Source organism: Schistocerca serialis, chromosome 4, assembly GCF_023864345.2.
Source record: "Schistocerca serialis cubense isolate TAMUIC-IGC-003099 chromosome 4, iqSchSeri2.2, whole genome shotgun sequence".
In the NCBI taxonomy this organism is placed as follows: domain Eukaryota; kingdom Metazoa; phylum Arthropoda; class Insecta; order Orthoptera; family Acrididae; genus Schistocerca; species Schistocerca serialis.
Genome location: NC_064641.1, coordinates 17157148 through 17177968, shown reverse-complemented (window position 1 = coordinate 17177968; position 20821 = coordinate 17157148). Strand labels below are relative to the sequence as shown.

The 20821-nt window shown below is 41.6% G+C and overlaps 2 protein-coding genes across 5 annotated transcripts in view; one reads left to right on the top strand and one right to left on the bottom strand.

Annotated features, from left to right (window-relative positions):
* Nucleotides 1-20821, bottom strand: part of LOC126473439 (solute carrier family 22 member 7-like) — a 555641-nt gene that overhangs the window by 7279 nt on the left and 527541 nt on the right. For all 3 annotated transcript variants that reach the window (XM_050100485.1, XM_050100484.1, XM_050100486.1), the window contains exons 7-8: nt 11929-12143; nt 8040-8227 (exon numbers count right to left, since the gene is read on the bottom strand). In XM_050100485.1, coding sequence (XP_049956442.1) covers nt 8040-8227; nt 11929-12143 — 403 coding nt within the window. The remainder of the gene's footprint in view (nt 1-8039; nt 8228-11928; nt 12144-20821) is intronic.
* The window catches only part of LOC126473441 (solute carrier family 22 member 21-like), a 401751-nt gene that overhangs the window by 109130 nt on the left and 271800 nt on the right, over nt 1-20821 (top strand). The gene's annotated exons all lie outside the window — the stretch shown is intronic.

Here is a 20821-nt window from a genome sequence, read left to right as displayed (position 1 = left end):
TGGTACTAGCTAATGTTTGATTCCACTAAGAAAGGTTAGGAATCTACATCTACATCCACACTCCGCAAGCCACCTGACGGTGTGTGGCGGAGGGTACCTTGAGTACCTATATCGGTTCTCCCCTCTATTCCAGTCTCTTATTGTTCGTGGAAAGAAAGATTGTCGGTATGCCTCTGTGTGGGCTCTAATCTCTCCGATTTTATCCTCATGGTCTCTTCGCGAGTTATACGCAAGAGGGAGCAATATACTGCTTCACTCCTCGGTGAAGGTATGTTCTCTAAACTTCAATAAAAGCCCGTACCGAGCTACTAAGCGTCTCTCTTAAAGAGTCTTCCACTGGAGTTTATCTATCATCTCCGTAACGCTTTCGCGATTACTAAATGATCCTGTAACGAAGCGCGCTGCTCTCCGTTGGATCTTCTCTATCTCTTCTATCAACCCTCTCTGGTACAGATCCCACACTGGTGAGCAGTATTCAAGCAGTGGGCGAACACGTGTACTGTAACCTACTTCCTTTGTTTCGGATTACATTTCCTTAGGATTCTTCCAATGAATCTCAGTCTGGCATCTGCTTTACCGACGATTAATTTTATATGGCCATTCCATTTTAAATCACTTCTAATGCCTACTCCCAGATAATTTTTGGAATTAACTGTTTCCAGTTGCTGACCTGTTATATTGTAGCTAAATGATAAAGGATCTTTCTTTCTATGTTTTCGCAGCATATTACACTCGTCTGCATTGAGATTCAATTGACACTCCCTGCACCATGCGTCAATTCGTTGCAGACCCTCCTGCATTTCAGTACAATTTTCCATTGTTACAACCTCTCGATATACTACAGCATCATCTGCAAAAAGCCTCAGTGAACTTCCGATGTTATCCACAAGATCATTTATATAGATTGTGAATAGCAACGGTCCTACAACACACCCCTGCGGCACACCTGAAATCACTCTTACTTCGGAAGACTTCTCTCCATTGAGAATGACATGCTGCGTTCTGTTATCTAGGAACTCTTCAAACCAATCACACAATTGGTCTGATAGTCCATATGCTCTTACTTTGTTCATTAAACGACTGTGGGGAATTGTACTGAACGCGTTGCGGAAGTCAAGAAACACGGCATCTACCTGGGAACCCGTGTCTATGGCCCTCTGAGTCTCGTGGACGAATAGCGCGAGCTGGTTTTCACACGATCGTCTTTTTCGAAACCCATGCTGATTCCTACGGAGTAGATTTCTAGTCTTCAGAAAAGTCATTATACTCGAACATAATACGTGTTCCAAAATTCTACAACTGATCGACGTTAGAGGTATAGGTCTATAGTTCTGCACATCTGTTCGACGACCCTTCTTGAATACGGGGATGACCTGTGCCCTTTTCCAATCCTTTGGAACGCTACGCTCTTCTAGAGACCTACGGTGCACCACTGCAATAAGAGGGGCAAGTTCCTTCGCGTAGTCTGTGTAAAATCGAACTGGTATCCCATCAGGTACAGCGGCCTTTCCTCTTTTGAGCGATTTTAGTTGTTTTTCTATCCCTGTCATCTATTTCGATATCTACCATTTTGTCATCTGTGCGAGAATCTAGAGAAGGAACTACAGTGCAGTCTTCCTCTGTGAAACAGCTTTGGAAAAAGGCATTTAGTATTTCGGCCTTTAGTCTGTCACACAGTGTCTGGACATTTTGTTTTGATCCATCTACCGCTTTGACGTAAGACCAAAATTTCTAAGGATTTTCTGCCAAATCAGTACATACAACTTTACTTTCGAATTCGTTGAACGCCTCACGCATAGCCCTCCTCACACTACATTTCGCTTCGTGTAATTTTTGTTTGTATGCAAGGCTTTGGCTATGTTTACGTTTGCTGTGAAGTTCCCTTTGCTTCCGCAGCAGTTTTCTAACTCGGTTGTCGTACCACGGTGGCTCTTTTCCATCTCTTACGATCTTGATTTGCACATACTTATCTAATGCATATTGTACGACGGTCTTGTACTTTGTCCACTAATCCTCAACACTGTATGTACAGACAAAACTTTTGTGTTGGGCCGTCAAGTACTCTGAAATATGCCCCAAGCGAAGCATAAAGGCTTACAGCAGGGTTGTCCAACCCAGCAGCTCCATGAGCCATGGTGCCCGTGATATGTTCTCCTGGCACCCTTCATAAAACAATTTAAACACCGACATTTTCTGTTATTAAAACAAATTTCAGAACAACACATTTTATTACACAAATCTGTACTCGTTACTACTCTGAACAAACATTAGACTTTAGACCGCAGTTTTGGAATAGAAGACAGTCACTTTAGTCTCAACAAAACTATGCAACAAACAACAAGTTCTTTCTTTATATTGTTGTTTCTACCGATAGCATCTTCCTGTACAATGTTTTTGCCACTACCCGGTATAAATTGAGAGCCTGTGAGTTTGTGATAGCTAATTCTTAATAAAGTATGGGTTAAAGACGAAGAACCTACAATTCTAACAGCGATTAGGAGGAGCAATATTGTTTTCTCGAATTAAGAGGAAAACCCATGTATTTATTGTGCTAAGGTTGTGTGTTTGTTCCCAAGAAAAGTAATGTAGAATGTCGCTTTCGTTAAATCACGCGGACTTCAGCGCTCACTTCCCTGTTAATTCTGAATTACGAAAATATAAAGTCAGAGACTTGACATCTAAATTGGCCTCTTACGAAGTCTGTTGTGTTTTAGCGAAAAGAAAAAAAGCCTTTCAGTTATAAGTAGTTAAAGATGCAATGCTCAGTATCACGGAATCTCTGTTAGACAGTCACAAAGATAAATTTGCGCTTGGAACAGATTTCTAAAAATTTAGAATCTCAGTTATATCAGGACCTGAAAGAGTATATTATTCACTTCTGTCTGATGGAAGCACAGATATTTCCGATGTAGGGGAGTCGTTTGTTTTTTAGGATGGTCTTTCATAATTTTATGTTAAGAAGGAGTTTGTAAAAGTGTTGCCACTTCATGAGCGTGAGACATATTAATACATTCCTGAAAGTTGAGAAGGTAGCAAGTCACCTGCCTAAACTTATTGCTGTATCAACAGATGGATTGCCCTCAATGACTCGAATGAACAATGGATTTCTTGCTGCTTATGCTAAGGATGATTCCTCGCCAGAATTTCTTGTAACTCGTGTAGAGAAACTACACTCAATGAGCGATAAAATTCTTTCGAGCTTCCAGCAGCAGCGAGCGGTTTAAAATCCACGAGCTTTCGGTCCAGTACTCCTCGACCACTGTCAAGTGTTGACATTCTTTTGTTGCTTTTGTCGTCCTGCATATAGCCGCACTGCCTTCTGTGATGCCACATTTTCATTTATGACCAGCGTCAAGAGAATATCAATCCAGCCTGACAGACTCACATTTAGATGATGCATTAAGAACAGCTCGTAGCAGGTAGACATCAGATGTTTCTGAACTTACAGCTATTATGTAGTACTAAATTTCACGTTAATTATGTAAGTTGCAAATCCAAGATATTTTAATTATAATTCTTTGAAATACTATTATAGTACTATACGTTTGTGTTAGTAGCAGTTACAGCAGAAATGCTAAAACAGCGACTATGTTGACGGCAGCAAAAGCATCACCTTAGGCATAAGTTAAATGTGCCAAAACAGTAAACACATAAGAAAGGTGGACAGCACTGCTGTACACTGTTGTTCAATTTTTTGACATCACATGAACAACTTATGAGTGCCCATTATATAACGCGAAAGCAGCTCCGAATAACTGTCGGAAAGCCGGTAAACATCGGAAAGCCACAAAATTGTGAAAGCCACAAAATTGTTTACCAGTATTCATTTCAGGCTTCAGAAGGTTCTTGCCATAAACGATTTAAGGAAATCACGGAGAAGGTAAATTCGGATGGCTGGAGGGGCCTTGAACGATCGCTGTCCTGAAGATCGCTCCAGCCCATAACACACCACCACGTTGATCGGTTAGCCGGGCGTTCTAACACACTGCTTTCCAGGCGGGAAGGCGTTCCGGTCCCCGGCACGAATCCGCCTAGCGGATTAGTGTATATCGCTCCCTCCTCCGTATATCTCGCGAAGAGACCATGAGGATAAAATCAGAGGGATTAGAGCCCACACGGAGGCACACTGAGAATCTTTCTTTCCGCGAACGAGACTGGAATAGAAGGGAGAACCGATAGAGGTACTCAAGGTACCCTCGGCCACACACCGTCAGGTGGTTTGCGGAGTATGGATGTAGATGTAGATGATAGCTAAGTGCCACGGCCGGCACCAGAACTATATAAGCAAAGTGGTGAAGAGAAATCCCTTAAAAGACACGAACAGTGCAATTGAAGTGCGTGTGTAAAGGAGTGAAAGAACTACAAGTGTGTAGTGGTCGGCCTCATTACCCGGAATTTGACATTTCTTCGGACAATTCGGCCTAGGAGGCAACATGAAGAAACTTAACAATTTTTTCTTATTGATAAATGTCTAGATAATTATTCGACTCTCATACCGAAGATTCATTTGAAAAGTGTTTAACACTAACGGACAAAAGAAGATTTACGCTCTTCGTTTATTAGTTTTTATAATAGTTTCCTTTCGCTGTTCTCATGTCCTGGTGATAAGAAGTATAAACGAAGTGCTCTGTAATTCCAAGTGAAATTCTGCTAAATAATGAAAGCAACTTCTCAGACAATAAGATTTTCGCATTTACGATACCATGGACACCAGCTCCTGTAATTCTGAAAGATTTTCATTGATTTAATTTTGTATGGAGAATTTAGATGGAGGCGATGATCTTCACTAGGGCGCTGCTCGACAATAGAGGTACGTGAATGTGTTCATCTCTTTCCCTTCGTGGCCGCCAGCGTCAGTTTCAATATCTAGGTCATATTTGCCGCGACATTCAGAACCTGCAGTCTTTCTTTTGATTTAATTACGAAGCCCGATTATTTTCTTTCTCAGATGAATAAATGCATTTTAACCACAATTCTTTTTCGCAGGCCAGGGGGAATGATAGTACTTAGAATGTACGTGCCTCTATTCCGATCGTACGTTCGCATGCAGCTGAATGTGTATCGCCATAACTATTCTCATGAAGCATTTCCCTTACAGTATTAATTCTTATTTTGAACGACTCACACGCGAGTGTACGTGTCTTATTTTGTGTAGTCCGTCGTAAGTATTGCTTAATTTAGTTTAGTTTGGTTATGTCATGTTCCGGGGATCATATTCGCGATTATTTTATCGATACGATGTGGAACAAGTCAGGTTACAATATACTACATGTACACACATGAATAGTTCTAACATTAGTATTACTGAAATTTTTAGTTCTACACAGGCAACTATATTTAGAGGTACTTCTTTTTTACCAGTTCAGAACAGAAACTCGTCCATGAAATAAAAGGAGTTGTCCAAAAGAAATGATTTTAAGCTAGACTTAAAACTTGATCTGCTACCTGCCAGACACTTTATGTTATAGGGAAAATGATCAAAGATTTTTGTTGCTGAATTAATGTACTCCTTTTTGAGCAACTGACAGCTTCAATAACGGATAGGAAAGGTCATTTTTTTCTTTAGTGTTGTACGTATGAACATCGCTGTTCTCACGAACTGAGTGGATTATTTATAACGAATTTCATTAGCGAATATATGTAATCTGATGGTGCAGTTAAAATACCTAACTCCTTGAACAGGTACCCACATGACGTCCTTGGGTGAACACCACTAATTATTCTCACTGCTCTCTTTTCTGCAATCAATACTTCATGTCTAAGTGGTGAGTTACCCCAGAAAACTATTCCATGAGACATTATTGAGTGGAAATATGCAACATACGTTAGGAGGCTGATCTGTTTATTACCAAGACTAGCGATTATACGAAGAGCGAAAGAAGTTGAACTTAATTACTTGAGAAGCCCAGTAATATGCTTCTTCCAGTTGAAGCTGTCATCAATGTGAAGACCCAAATATTTGGAGAAATCTGCCCTCTTAGCTCAGCCCTGTTCATATGCTGCATCAATTGTCGGTATGACTCTGTTTGGTGTACAGAACTGGATACAGTGGGCTTTTTCAAAATTAAGGGAGAGTCAATCTTCTGAGAACCACTTAATAATTCTTTGAAAGACATACTTAACACTATTTTCAACTGCTTTTCCTGCAGTGTCATCAGCAAAAAGTACTAGTTCTGCTTCCTAAATGTTAAGTGAGAGATCTTTCACATGAATAAGGAACAGTAGATGACCCAAAATTGAACCCTGTGGGACTCCCTTTGTGATAACTCCTCATTCATTAGAATTTACCACCCTCCCAACATTATTTGTGTAATTCAGCACAACTTTCTGCTTTCTGTTCGTTAAGTATGATTCAAACTAGCTGTGTGTATAGCCTTCAATTCCATAAAACCTGAGTTTTTCTAAGAGTGTGACATGATCTACACAGCCAAATCCCACGGAAAGATCACAAAAAATACCAACTGGCGATAATTTGATATTTAGAGCTTGTACTATTTTATGGGTAAATGTGTAGATAGCATTCTCAGTCGAGTAAACTTTCCACAATCTGAACTGTGACATGCTGAGTAAATTATTTTCACTCAAATGTGAGACTACTCTTGAATACATAACTTTTTCGAATAATTTAGAAAATGAAGTCAGCAATGCGATTGGTCTATAATTATTTACGTCACTCTTGTCCTCTTTCTTATGAAGAGATTTGACAATTGCGCATTTCAATCTGTGTGGAAAAATTCCCTGTGACAGCGAAGCATTACATATATCGCTAAGGACTCCACTTATTAAATTAGAACAGCACTTCAAAATTCCGTTAGACACTCCATCAACACCACATGAGTTCATGTTTTTCAGAATATTTATAATTCCCTTAATTTCAGTGGTGGATGATGGTGCTATTTCTAAAGACCTAAAGTCCTGGGGAGTGACATTTTAACATATTTTTTTGCTTCTTCAACTTAACCCTTTTACCCTATTTTTGCTGCTACATTCAGAAAGTGATTGTTCAAAATACTTGCAACTTGCGAATTGTAACTCAAAAGATCATCATTAAGCTTTATTGCTATGGTATGCTGTGCCCTGTGAGGCTGACCAGTCTTCCGATTGACAATATTACATTTAGTTTTAATCTTATTATCCGCATTATTAATTTCTGTCAGAACATTACGTCATCACATTACTTTTAGTATTCAGTGGCTTAGTTTCCACAATGGACCTTGACCTTTGTCGCAACGACGCTTCACACGAATTATTTATTACGCGACATTCATACTAACTCTCATTTCAAAATTATGAGACCAGCTGACTAGGTTTTTAACAACTGAACATGGCGGTTACACGTCACTCTTTACACCTCCTCAAGTGTCACTTAGAACTGACTACTAAAATGGATGGTTAAGAACCCCTCATCGACCATTGTACGCCATTCTTTTTGACTCCCTATGTACAGTCACTGTTCTATCACTTTGGAACTCCCGAGTGATTACTTCAACTGATTTCGTTGGACTGTTGAGGATTACACTCTGCAATGCTCGATGGTCCCAGTTCGTCAGTACACGAGGTCTGATGAAGTCTGTCTGATCTCGGTTTAGCTGTGGTGGTCCCTTCATGTTTCCACTTCACAGTCGCATCATCAGCACTCAACATGGGCCTGATGGATTTGCTGTTCAGGTGACAGCCAGTGAATAGTCCGCCGTCGAAGTCACTGGGCTCTTCCGACAGTCCAATTCTGCTGTTCTTTCTTCCCTACTGACAACGCAGTACTCCCCGCCTCGTTTTATAATGGCGCGTCAGCCTCTCGTGACATATAATGGTCGATTCCGCTTTACAGAAGGGGGTCCTGATAGTTCAGATAGTGTACTTCTGAGGAACTAATAGTGCTTCTTCGATCGTGTGCTCTCAAAATTTTAACAGTATACTTCTCTACGATCCGAAGCACCTTCCAAGCAGCGTCTGCGACTGAACTTGGACGAAAAACCTCGTAATCGAGCAGTAATGCTTTTTTCCACCTACTGATGTGCAACGTCTTACACTTCACGTACCATCAGCGCCAGGTAGGGCAGGGAAGACATGGAAATTCCAGCAACGGCGTACTCGACACCCGTTGCGATCTGGCGGAGGCAGGTGGGGTGCAACTCGATGCTCTGCAGGTTTGCCATGCCCATACCGGCGACGGCGCTGAACTGCATCAGCATGGTCGCCACCACGATGGCTGCACCCGCGATGTGTTCTGTGCAGGAAGAGAAGTTTTGTGTGTTCAGTTCTGAGAGAGAGAGATATACGTTCACCCGCCAATAACAGAGCGAGCTAACATATTAACCTCTTCGTCATTCCCTTGGACAGCGATTAAACAGGAACATCACACCCTTACTCTAACACACTGGAAGACACATTATGTACGCCACATGTCTGTGAATTTTGCAAACTTTGTTTCAGCAGTTTCGTTTTTAGCTTTTTGTGTTGCTGTAGTTCGGATGTAGACATGTAAATCCAGCCTGGCACAGACACACATAGGTGTTAAGATACACCTGAGAACTATATCCAGGTTGTAATTCATGATATGGGCAACTCTTTTGACCCTTTACTTCTTTTTTTCTACAGTTTCCAGACGTACATTCATAATTTAATGATAACAATTGAAATTTAATATGTGTGGATTTCTTAATCAGATTTGAAATCTAAGATTCCTTTTTTTAAATTAAATGTTTGGATTCTTTTCTTGATATAATAATCCCATTTTAACCCAATTTGAAATACTCCAATTTTTTTCTGCATTTACATTATATTCTGTCAGTGTTATTAGCAGTCATAGTGTTACACTTTGCAGCAGACTCTTTACTATAAAAGTTTAAGTTAAAGCAGATGCACCATTTCACTTCTTCTCCATTTTTACTTCAACTGTTTCTGCTTTTTCTTATCTCTTGTAAACGTATTATCCAGTTCTTTAATATGTGATCACATTTTTTTGTTTCAGCACACACATTGATAATGTGTCTCTATAAACCTAACAACCTAGCGTGATACAACATATAATGTACATTTGCATCTTAAAACAATAAATTATATTTCTATTAAGAAATATACCCTAAAATAAATTGGGTTCCAATTCTGAGATGTTATCTGATAAAGTTTATTGATTTTGAGTATGCTTCTCAGATAATTATTACAACAAGTTCAGTGGTGTAGTCCTTATTTTCAAACAGATGCATATTACAAGAAAACTACATCTTCTTATATGTGGGCATTCATCCTTGGTTACTAACAAAATAGTGCTTAACTTGTAAAATAGAGTAACTGTTGTTCCTCTCTTCTATCTGAATTTCATACTGTTTCTTAAATAACCATTTTATGTATAATTATAATAAGCATTGTCAACAGCTTACAGCAGAAATAAATTATAATTATTTGATTTTGTACATTTTCCAAGCAAGAGCTTTTGGATTGAATCCATGATTCTGGACTTGAGTTTAATTATGAGCTGTGGATGGTCTCCACTTTCAGAACGGATTATATTTTCTAGCTGTACATAGTGCTTGCACCAAACAGTTACTTTAACCAACGGCATGTTCCTCTGATAATGTACTCGGAAATCATAGGGCTGATTATGGGTCATCAGGCTGGTAATTCGCCTTTGTCAGTTCGTGTAGATCGCGTTTCATTTACAGAGCTATCTGTGGGCCAACAACAGGCAACAAGCAGAAGTTGTGAGCCACTAAGACTGCCATCTAGCATCAGCAAACGATTTTTTTCCATAATTGATATGGATTTTTTCTCTCATTTTTGTTCTTCCCCATTGTCGAAGTGGCTGAATATTGACACAGAGAGTACTTACACTCGCTTCATGATTTAGGTCAAATTTCAGCGGATTTCTGTTTATTTTACTATTGATCATATTGTCAGCATTTTTGCTATTCTTTTCGAGCTGATTAAATTTATGAATTAACTATATAGCTGTACATTGTATTAATCAGCATATTTGAGTATTTTTTGTGTCCAGTTAGGACAGTATATCGTTCTCGCACTTGTTGTATTGTATTCCCCATAAAATCTGCTATCCCATTCATGAGCGATTCAATTACTTACAATGACTTATTGCTGTAAATAGGAAACTAAGTGCATTACCCCTTGCTCAAAGCAGAATAGTTTCCTACACTACACCATTAGGCCAAGGTGAATAAGAACCGCACCAAATTTGTGTTGGGGATGGTATTCTAAACATTCGAGTGTGTAACAGCGTATATTAATCATCATCACATGTTACTGTACTTGGTCATTTATTACTGAATTTCGTCAGTGTCTAACAGGTGGTTATTAATTATGCCACAGTCTATGAGCAATAGGAAAAGCGACCATTCTTTTATGAAAATATGTCCACTGCTCTTTCAGTTTTACCCATCTCCAGTCTGTTAGTAACACTCCGTCATAGTCTCTACACAAGATGACTGTATGAGGTGCATTCAAGTTCTAAGGCCTCCGATTTTTTTTCTCCGGACTGGAAAGAGATAGAAACATGCGCATTGTTGTAAAATGAGGCCGTGTTCATTGTCAATACGTCCCAGAGATGGCAGCACCGTACGGCAGGTGGAATTTTAGCGTCAGCGGCGAGAATGAGAACTGTTTTAAATACTTAAAATGGCGACGTTTTCCTTACTTGAACAGCGTGCAATCATTCGTTTTCTGAATATGCGTGGTGTGAAACCAATTGAAATTCATCGACAGTTGAAGGAGACATGTGGTGATGGAGTTATAGATGTGTCGAAAGTGCGTTCGTGGGTGCGACAGTTTAATGAAGGCAGAACATCGTGTGACAACAAACCGAAACAATCTCGGGCTCGCACAAGCCGGTCTGACGACACAATCGAGAAAGTGGAGAGAATTGTTTTGGGGGATCGCCGAATGACTGTTGAACAGATCGCCTCCAGAGTTGGCATTTCTGTGGGTTCTGTGCACACAATCCTGCATGACGACCTGAAAATGCGAAAAGTGTCATCCAGGTGGGTGCCACGAATGCTGACGGACGACCACACGGCTGCCTGTGTGGCACGTGGCCGAGCAATGTTGACGCACAACGACAGCACGAATGGGACTTTCTTTTCGTCAGTTGTGACAATGGATGAGACGTGGATGCCATTTTTCAATTCAGAAACAAAGCGCCAGTCAGCTCAATGGAAGCACACAGATTTAACGCCACCAAAAAAATTTCGGGTAACCGCCAGTAATGAAAAAATGATGGTGTCTATGTTCTGGGACAGCGAGGGCGTAATCCTTACCCATTGCGTTCCAAAGGGCACTAAGGTAACAGGTGCATCCTACGAAAATGTTTTGAAGAACAAATTCCTTCCTGCACTGCAAAAAAAACGTCCGGGAAGGGCTGCGCATGTGCTGTTTCACCGAGACAACGCAGCCGCACATCGAGCTAACGTTACGCAACAGTTTCTTCGTGATAGCAACTTTGAAATGATTCCTCATGCGCCCTACTCACCTGACCTGGCTCCTAGTGACTTTTGGATTTTTCCAACAATGAAAGACACTCTCCGTGGCCGCACATTCACCAGCCATGCTGCTATTGTCTCAGCGATTTTCCAGTGGTCAAAACAGACTCCTAAAGAAGCCTTCGCCGCTGCCATAGAATCATGGCGTCAGCGTTGTGAAAATGTGTACGTGTGCAGGGCGATTACGTCGAGAAGTAACGCCAGTTTCATCGATTTCGGGTGAGTAGTTAATTAGAAAAAAAAATCGGAAGCCTTAGAACTTGAATGCACCTCGTATGTTGGCTTTGCTCCATTTCTACTGATTTCATTATTGACCCAGCTAGTTACCACAGCTCCCTTCTCTGACTGTTGGACAACTAACTGTGATCCCTTTTGAATTTCATCCAATTTTTAGACAAAATAGAGGCTAAATCAAAAAAGACGCATGGATGCAGCTCACCAGTCAGCAGGCAGAAGATGAGGAGACTGGCCAGCGCAGCCAACAGTGCACTCCCTACACTGGGCCAACGGCGACCGAACCTCGCCGCAAAGTAGTTCACCATGAAGTGGGCAGGCAGCTCGGCCGCCCCCTGCGCCACTATCCCCAGGAAAGGGTTCACACTCAGTCGGCTCACGGCTATCACCAGTGAGTAGATAGCCAGCAGGTGCACTGACCTAGTAACAGCCAGAAATGCGCACATTATTCCGTATCGTTCAAAGAGTCTCAACATGAACGGATTCCTTTAAGTGGGCTTACGACACATTCTTTATTGTGCAGTCTGTTTAAAAATTGTCATTAAGCGATGTTTATACAAAAAATGAACTTAAATATACGATTTTACCATCGTCATACAAAGAAAATTATCAAGATTTTACACAGATGTTAGATGGACTTAATGGTTGGTCCACATATAGTATGACAGATGGATGGTCAGTCTGAAGCTCCTTTCTCAACAAGCCCTCTTGATCTGATGTTCTTAGTAGCTACAGTAACGTGGATTGTCAGTTCTATTAATTTAAGGGCATTCCATTTCCTGATAGGGCATTCCATTTCCTGATATATACATTACATAAGTTCACAACCGAGTTCATCCTTCGCATCCAGACCATTTTCAAGAGGAACTGAAAATTGTGCTGTTCTGAAGCAACTTCAAGCATCCAGTGTGATGTATCCTTTAAACGTGGAGAAGCTAATAACCATCGGTTCTCACAGAGTGACATCGAAAGATGGAACCTCTACCTCGACATAGCCCCACTGGAGGAACAGGAAGAACTCGGATACTGAAAGACTGATCAGGTAACCCGTGGTCAGAAAGGGTTGTGTGCAGCTGATAACTGAATGGTTCATGAGCCTTGTAGATATACGCAGTGTTTCACTAAATGTGCTTGCCTCTGTAAGTTACGAAGTAACAGGCGACGGAAATATTTACTGTGGTAGCTCACCATAAGAAACGTTACACTGTCTGCGGAGCTATGAACATAGTTTACTGTGTTATTGCCGGCCGAAGTGGCCGTGCGGTTAAAGGCGCTGCAGTCTGGAACCGCAAGACCGCTACGGTCGCAGGTTCGAATCCTGCCTCGGGCATGGATGTTTGTGATGTCCTTAGGTTAGTTAAGTTTAACTAGTTCTAAGTTCTAGGGGACTAATGACCTCAGCAGTTGAGTCCCATAGTGCTCAGAGCCATTTGAACCATTTTACTGTGTTATTATCCAAAGACTTACAGCAAAAAGATACAGTTTTTTAAATGGAACAATAGTTGTTTCTATCATGCACTTCAATCAGTAACACCAGCTGTGTATACATCAATTTAAATTACACTCCTATCACTTTTAGTTTGGGAGCTACAACCCTTCAAAGTTTCAGGGGCAGATACCACACACGCTGCACATAACGCAATGCTCCTTCTAAATGTGGTGGAGCCGAGTTCTAACGTCGCCGGTGTCACGGGGCGAGAAGCTTCCTCGATGCGCTGTTAGACTGCCGACTGTCGCCGCACACGACAGTTCGACCCACACAGACAAACGGGGCTCAATATACCACAGTTATTGATGTCGGATGAAGATGGCACACATGAACAACGGGTACGTTGACATGTTGCTAACGCTTGGCGAGTGCCGACACGATGCCACTGAAGCAGCCGTGGCGTACGTCGTAAGATATCCTGGGTGATGAGCTCAGGCAGCCATTACGTTCTCACGTGCTGAACGACGACTTTGGGAAACAGGCAGCTTGGTAATGCGCCACAGTAACAGACGAAGAACTGCAAGAAGTGAGGAGACGGAGGTGTTTGTTTTAGCTGCAGTACACCACGATCCTCATGTCAGCTTACGAGCCGTTGCTGCAGTCGCTGGTGTCGGTCTCACATCTGTGTGGGGCATTGTGCACAGTCACAGGTTACACCCCTACCGCCTGTCACTGACCCAGGAGCTGCATGGGAACGATTTCCGTGCGAGAGTTACATTCTGTGAATGGGTCATGCGCAATTTCACGCTGGAGTCTCTGCAAAGTGTTATGTTCTCTGATGAGTCCACGTTAATAAATTATGGTGCAGTGAATCGCCAGAACGTGCACTATTGGGCCGCAGACAATCCTCGGTTCTAGGCGCTACAGTCTGGAACCGCGCGACCGCTACGGTCGCAGGTTCGAATCCTGCCTCGGGCATGGATGTGTGTGATGTCCTTAGGTTAGTTAGGTTTAAGTAGTTCTTAGATCTAGGGGACTGATGACCTCAGCAGTTAAGTCCCATAGTGCTCAGATCCATTTGAACCATTTGAACAATCCTCGGTTGGTGCGACCTGTCGACGGTCAACGTAGGTGGTCTATTAATGTACGGTGTGGAATCCTTGGGGATGAAATCATCGGTCAACACCATTTCCCAGGTAGGCTGACAGGTGAGTTATATCGCACGTTCATAGTCGACAGTTTGAGTGGTCTCCTTGAACATGTGTGTATGCACGAGGGTCCATATGCGGATGCAGCACGATGGTCACCCAGCCCATTCTGCGCGTGCTGTTGTGGAAGAACTAAACAATAGGTTTGCAGGAAGGTGGTTGGGCCGCTATGGCCCTCATTCATGGCCCGCAAGGTCGCCCGACTTAACACGATTAGATTACTTTTTGTGGGGATATCTAAAGGATCGTGTTTATGTCACTGAGCCCACATCCCCAGATGATCTAAAACGGCGCATCGAGGACGCATGTTGCTCCGTGACACCGGCGATGTTACATCTCGTCCACAGATCCTTTAGAAGGCGCATTGCATTGTGCGTTCATGAACATGGACACACATTTGAATATCTCATTTAAATCAACTTCCCACCTCCAGAACATCCATCACCCACCACACAGCCATTTATTATGTACAGCGTGTGGTTTCTGCCACTGAAACTTTGAAGGGTTGTAGCTCCTAAACTAAAAGTGATAGGAATGTAATTTAAATTGATGTATACACAGCTGGTGTTACTGATTCCAGTGCATGATAGAAACAACTATTGTTCCATTTAAAAAATTGTATCTTTTTGCTGTAACTCTTTGGATAATAACGCAATAAACTATGTGCGTAGCTCTGCAGACAGTGTAACGTGTCTTATGGCGAGCTACCACAATAAATATTTCCGTCTCCTGTTACTTCGTAACTTACAGAGGCAAACACATTTAGTTGAACACCCTGTATAACTACGGCCAGATAAGCAGCAAGGAGAGACACTTCGCACCGAGATATCAACATGTCCACGTCAGTCAAACGCATGCGTGCCCTGTGCTACGGATGACGTCAAAGCTAGGAAGACTTGCATGCGTTTCCGTAAAATTTGGAAGTGAACTAGCGAGGACGTACACCGTCTTGGATCGCTTAGATTTCACGGAAGTAACAGTCTGTGTGCCATGAACGATGTTGACAAACCGTGTGCCATGTGGCGAGATTAATTTTCCACTTTCAAGGTGAGCAATCAACTTTTGCTGATTAGAAGTCAGAACGATAGACCATTTGACTTGGGACTGATGACCATAGATGTTAAGTCCCATAGTGCTCAGAGCCACCGTTTGACTTGGAACTTCCTGTAGAAGTAACCTCTGAACTGTTAATAGTGCTGTTTCCGATAGGAATATTGTTATTATTACTAGTGATGTTATTATATTTTGTGCGTGTGAAGTTTTAAAGAACATACCAATCAGTTAGAACGCAAAACTTTTATTTGTAGTCATAGTGTCTGATCCTGCTGAGTAAATTGCAAGAAGGAACTTGTTTTCTTTCGGTGAGCTCGAACAGTTGTGTGACCTTGCAGACTGGAAATTATGATCAGTATGCTTTCTGACTGAACGCAAAAACAGTTTTCAGGCTTTTTTAAACGGCGAAGGTAGGTGTAAAGCACCCACAGACAACTTAAGTGCTTAATATAACGAAGTAACGACAGTAAAGTCTATTTATCCACTGCCCCAGCACTGCTCTGTGGACATTTATGTCCACATATGTAATTTTTTCTGGTTGTTCACTTTCTGCATCTCTGCTTCTAGTAGCAACGGCCATTCAGTTAGTTGGTTTTACCAAACAAATTATTAGATCGTTTGTAGTTGTTATTATTTGGAAGAAAGCAATCACATGATTGTCTTTAGCACTTGAACTACACTGGCATACTGTCACAATCAAAGTACATCAAAACCAGAGAAAAACAATAAACTATTCAAAATTCAGCAACGTTATTTAAACCATTGATGAGTATGGAACGTATTTCAATTCTGCTAGGAAAGCAGCTATACATTTAAATGACAGACGCGCACCGCAAAAACCCTCACTTCATGGACTTGGCGAATTATTACCACAGGTTTGCACCAACATTTTCGGCAGTAGCACAAATATTCACTCATCCATTAAAAAAAGGGGTGAAGTATTACTGGTCATTGGAGTAGTTGCTGACGTTTTTGATAATTGAACATTGAGATAAGACTGAGGAATTATTGAAGCTGTCTGTCAGCTGTTTCCCAGTCAGCTAGAACACGTAGTCTCACCTGATAAACTGCTTCTGCCTTGACCGTGGCCGACAAAGGGCCCGATTTCATCTACCAGAGGTTTCTCATAGCTAAAAAGAACATTTGTAGGAGGTAACACGGGAGCTATACTAACCAGAAAACATACAGATCACTTAAAAATTTAAATAAAATGCTCAAAAACCACACTGAAATCCGAGTTAGCCTGTTACAAAATAATCATATCAAACCTGGCATGTAAATATCTGGCTCCAGGTCAATAAAGCAAGTGATTAAAACGAGTAAGTCCTTCAGCCCCTGTTTAGATAGAGTGCACTCAGAGTTATGTTAAAATGATAAGTAGCCGAGAGAACTGAGATGTCTGAATCCCAGGCAGGCGCAGTAAAAAATTACCTATATCGAAATTTTACTTACCGTTATCATGCCTACCAATTGGGATCCTAACAGTAGCATCATTATGATAATAACAACCGAAATACTTCTGACAATATTACTGATCAAAGCTCACCAACATGTGCTGTACGTTCCATAGCTGCTATGAAGCACAAGAAGCGTGTGCGCAGAGATGAAAATGCAGGAAACACCCTTGTTAGTGAGAATAACGACCTGCTCCAATCTACTGCAATGGTGCACAACTTCGAAGTGTCTTTCCATGAGTTTAATAAACAAAAGAGATACATATAACAGAGATTTTAGTCACCAATAATATGAGGATGTTCTCCTTCACTAGTTAACAACAGTCTGCGAACGCTGGGGTAACTTCTCGATTCAGCGTCTGTAGAAATCACGTGGTTTTGAGGTGAAGTACCCATTGAGCCATGTTCGGAGCGAATTTTCATTGCTAATGAAGTTCCTTGAGCGTTTCTCGGTAGAAAGCTGACAGATGAAAATCTGAGGGTGCAAGATCACGTAAATAACGTGGACATGGAGTGACTTCTCAATCCATCTCCTGTATAGTGTTTTTGTCAGTCTAGCGGAATGCGGACAGGCCTCATCGTGGAGTAACATTGCTTCGCGCAGTCTTCCTGGTCATCGTTTTTGGATTGCGTCTGCAGCACATCTCAGCTGTTGACAGTAAATGTGAGCAGTAATGGTTATGCGGTGGGGAAGCAATTCGTAGTACACTACACCATCGCTATTCCACCGGCTGTGTAACCTCACCTTTTGTGGATGCGTGCAGGTCTTCGAAAGGGCCGCTGCTGCTTTGTCTGGTCTCAAACAATCCTTTCTTTTCCCCATGTTAGCATAAAGACAACATTTCTCATCAGTAACGATACAGGGTAGGGAAGGCCGTTGTTGTTCACGAGCCAGTAAATGACGAGCAAGCAGATATGCACATACGGCCCACCCGTTGATTGTTGTGATTTTAGCTTGAAACATTCGTTCGTTACCCATACATCCGATTGAAAATGTCGCACAATGGAGGAAATCACAATTCATAGCATTTGCCAGTTCTCGAGTACACCGACGTGGGGTATTGTATGCGTTTAAACGATTTTCATCAAACCCCGCATGTCTTCCTAAACGTGGATAATGTGAAAAAGGTGAAGAAGATCCTGCTTAAAACGAGAAAACCATTTCATTACCGTGCTCTATCCAGTGGTATTGTCCCCACTGACGGAACAAATGGTTCTGGTTGCCTCCGCTGCTGTCACGCTCTATCGAATTCAGGCAGACTTGTAATGCCAGAAATGCATATCCTCCTATTTCCATCTATTGTACTATAAATTTTTTTCCTTATTTTGTTACCTGAAGATATGACGTTTCTCTGTCGTTGTATATTGTAATTGTTTTACTATTTGTATATATATATATGCATCTATGTCGATGTATAATTGGTTTGTTTTGTAAATATTATTTGTATTTTTATGCTGGGTCTGGCCTAGGGAAAACTATGCTGTCGAACGACTACATCGATAGGTCGTGTGGAGAACCAAAGTGTTTGGGATCTTTGGTAGTGTTAACTCTGCCGCGTGGAGCGCGGACAGAGCAGAGGGAGTCTGGCTGGGGTGGTGCAGTGGAGCAGGTGTGTTGTGTGACGCTCCCGCGAGTTGCCGCGCTTTCGGGGTTTGGCAGCATGTAATTGCGCTCGACTTGCTGTGATAGTTTCTGACACGGTGACGCGGACGGAAAGCATTAGCTGGCGCACATCAAGAGCCTGTCTCGCCTGGTGACCGTGTCGAGAAGGAGGCGCGCCAACATCCAGCTTCTGCAACAGCGACGGCTGACAATGAGTGACTGTCGCCACCTCCTCGATCGACGGCTTCAAACCTTCAACCAACCAACAAGGAAGACTGGAAGCACGTAAAGTTTTAGAACTGTATGGCAGACCTCAGCTTTTAAAATTGTTCCATTCTCAAAATTACAGCAACTTAGCATGAACCTTTGTTGCTCATTGTCCCAATTGCATTACCAAGCAGGGTCCCTTCCCTTTCCGGAATGAACCCGAGTGTCGTTGAAATTCAAACGCCAGCATTAAAGTAATATGATTCCATTTCACTGCTTTAATTTCAAAGTTCAGTTAAAGTATTCATAGCTGGCTACAATATTTAGATTACACAAGCACAAATTAAGAGTGCGAGTTTTGTTACCATATTTTAGCTTACCTGTGACTGCAGCTCAGCTTGGTACGTACTAAATTTTACTATTGTTAATTGTTCAGAATCATTTAATTCAAGTTCAAAATTAAATCTCTTATTTCTAAATTGCGTAGATTCAAGTAGCTTTTGAAATGATTGTAGAGGTAGCCCAAGACTAACCTCATTTTATTTAATTCCGTAGTGCTTCAGAAACAAAGATCACTATTAATTCCAGTCACTAAATTAACTTTCAATTTTCCGGTTTTATTAATTCTTCTGCTAAATTAAGTCAGAGTGTAGCAAAATTTATTACTTCTGACAAACATTCAGTTTTCACACAACACGTGTCAAACTTCAGTTGCCACGCTTTTAGTGCTAATTATATGTGCATTAATCTTTCATTTTCAGTTATTATAGTAGTTGTCCATAGGACTGGCGACCGTAATTTTCCCCAAATCTCAAGTATCTAATTAACGCCAGTTAATTTTTAACGTAACGACCGCACATTTACTTTCTTTATTAACTTTACACTTTTTCAAAATTAATTTTCATCAGTTTCATTTGCATTTTTCCTTTCATTTAGATGTAACCCTTTCCTCCCTCTTTACCGGCAGATTAACTTCGGTGACGATAGCTTTTCCCAAATTTCCATTAGGTACACGCGGTTTAAATTTTACTGTCATTAAGGTCGATAAGTGAGCGGGAGGTTACAGACTATGTGGAAAATGTTGCCATTTCTCCACTTGGCACTCCATTTTCTAGCGTGCAGAGCACCACTCACTATCTGCAAATGGCAAAGTCATAATATGTAAACTCAAATAGGAACAGTGAACTACATCAACGAGACTACCGATACGCAAAAAAAAGAAAAGAAAAATGTGAGCTTATGCACCAGTCTAATAGAACTGCAGCTGATTGAGATGGTAAGCACCAATCTAATAATTTTTGTTAACTTGGGCGCTACACCAAGGTCAGCGGAAAGCAGACCCCGCAGCAGACCTAACTAAGGTGGCAGTTACGTTCTGAACAGCGAAGCACAGCCTCGTAGCTCAGAGGTTACTAGAGTTACTGGACAATTTTGAGAAAAGTGAGACGCCTCGGATGGTCTATTGTCCCTCTTTTGCAAAGTATATGTGGCACAAATTTCAGAACAGCGGTTTGGTCAGTCTTTGTGGATTTCCGCCGTCTTGCGAAATATCAAGAATAATTAATCTGGGGTTCGGAAAAATACTCCGCCCGCCCGAGACGACAATCCCCTGATTACGCAAGCCTTCGGTGTTCTCTAATTGCCGAGGAAATCGTTTGATGCCATTTATCTATCAATTAATTTCATCAACTTTTGAAATAATAATCGTGTCAACCCAGGAGCTATGTCAATAGATACATAATTTTATGGACAATGTGGATTTTTCTTTGTCAGGAAACTGGACAGGGCTGCTGTCGTTCCTCTTGCACGCCTTTTGGTAGGTTAGGGAAAAATTTTGCCGAACAAGATGAAAGATGACGAAATAAATCTCGGGTGAACAGGCTGGTATGAGTTTGCATAGGACACAATATTTCGGCAATCGACCACGTTGCCATCATCAGGTGCGCTGATGTACTGACCGGCGGTGGGCCGGCGCCAGGTATACAGGGTCAGTCACCTAGCGTTACCGCTGGATATATTTCGTAAACCACTTCAAATACTGACGAACCGATTCCACAGATAGAACGTGAGGAGAAGGGCTAGTGTAATTGTTTAATACAAAGCATACAAAAATGCACGGAAGTATGTTTTTCAACACAAACCTA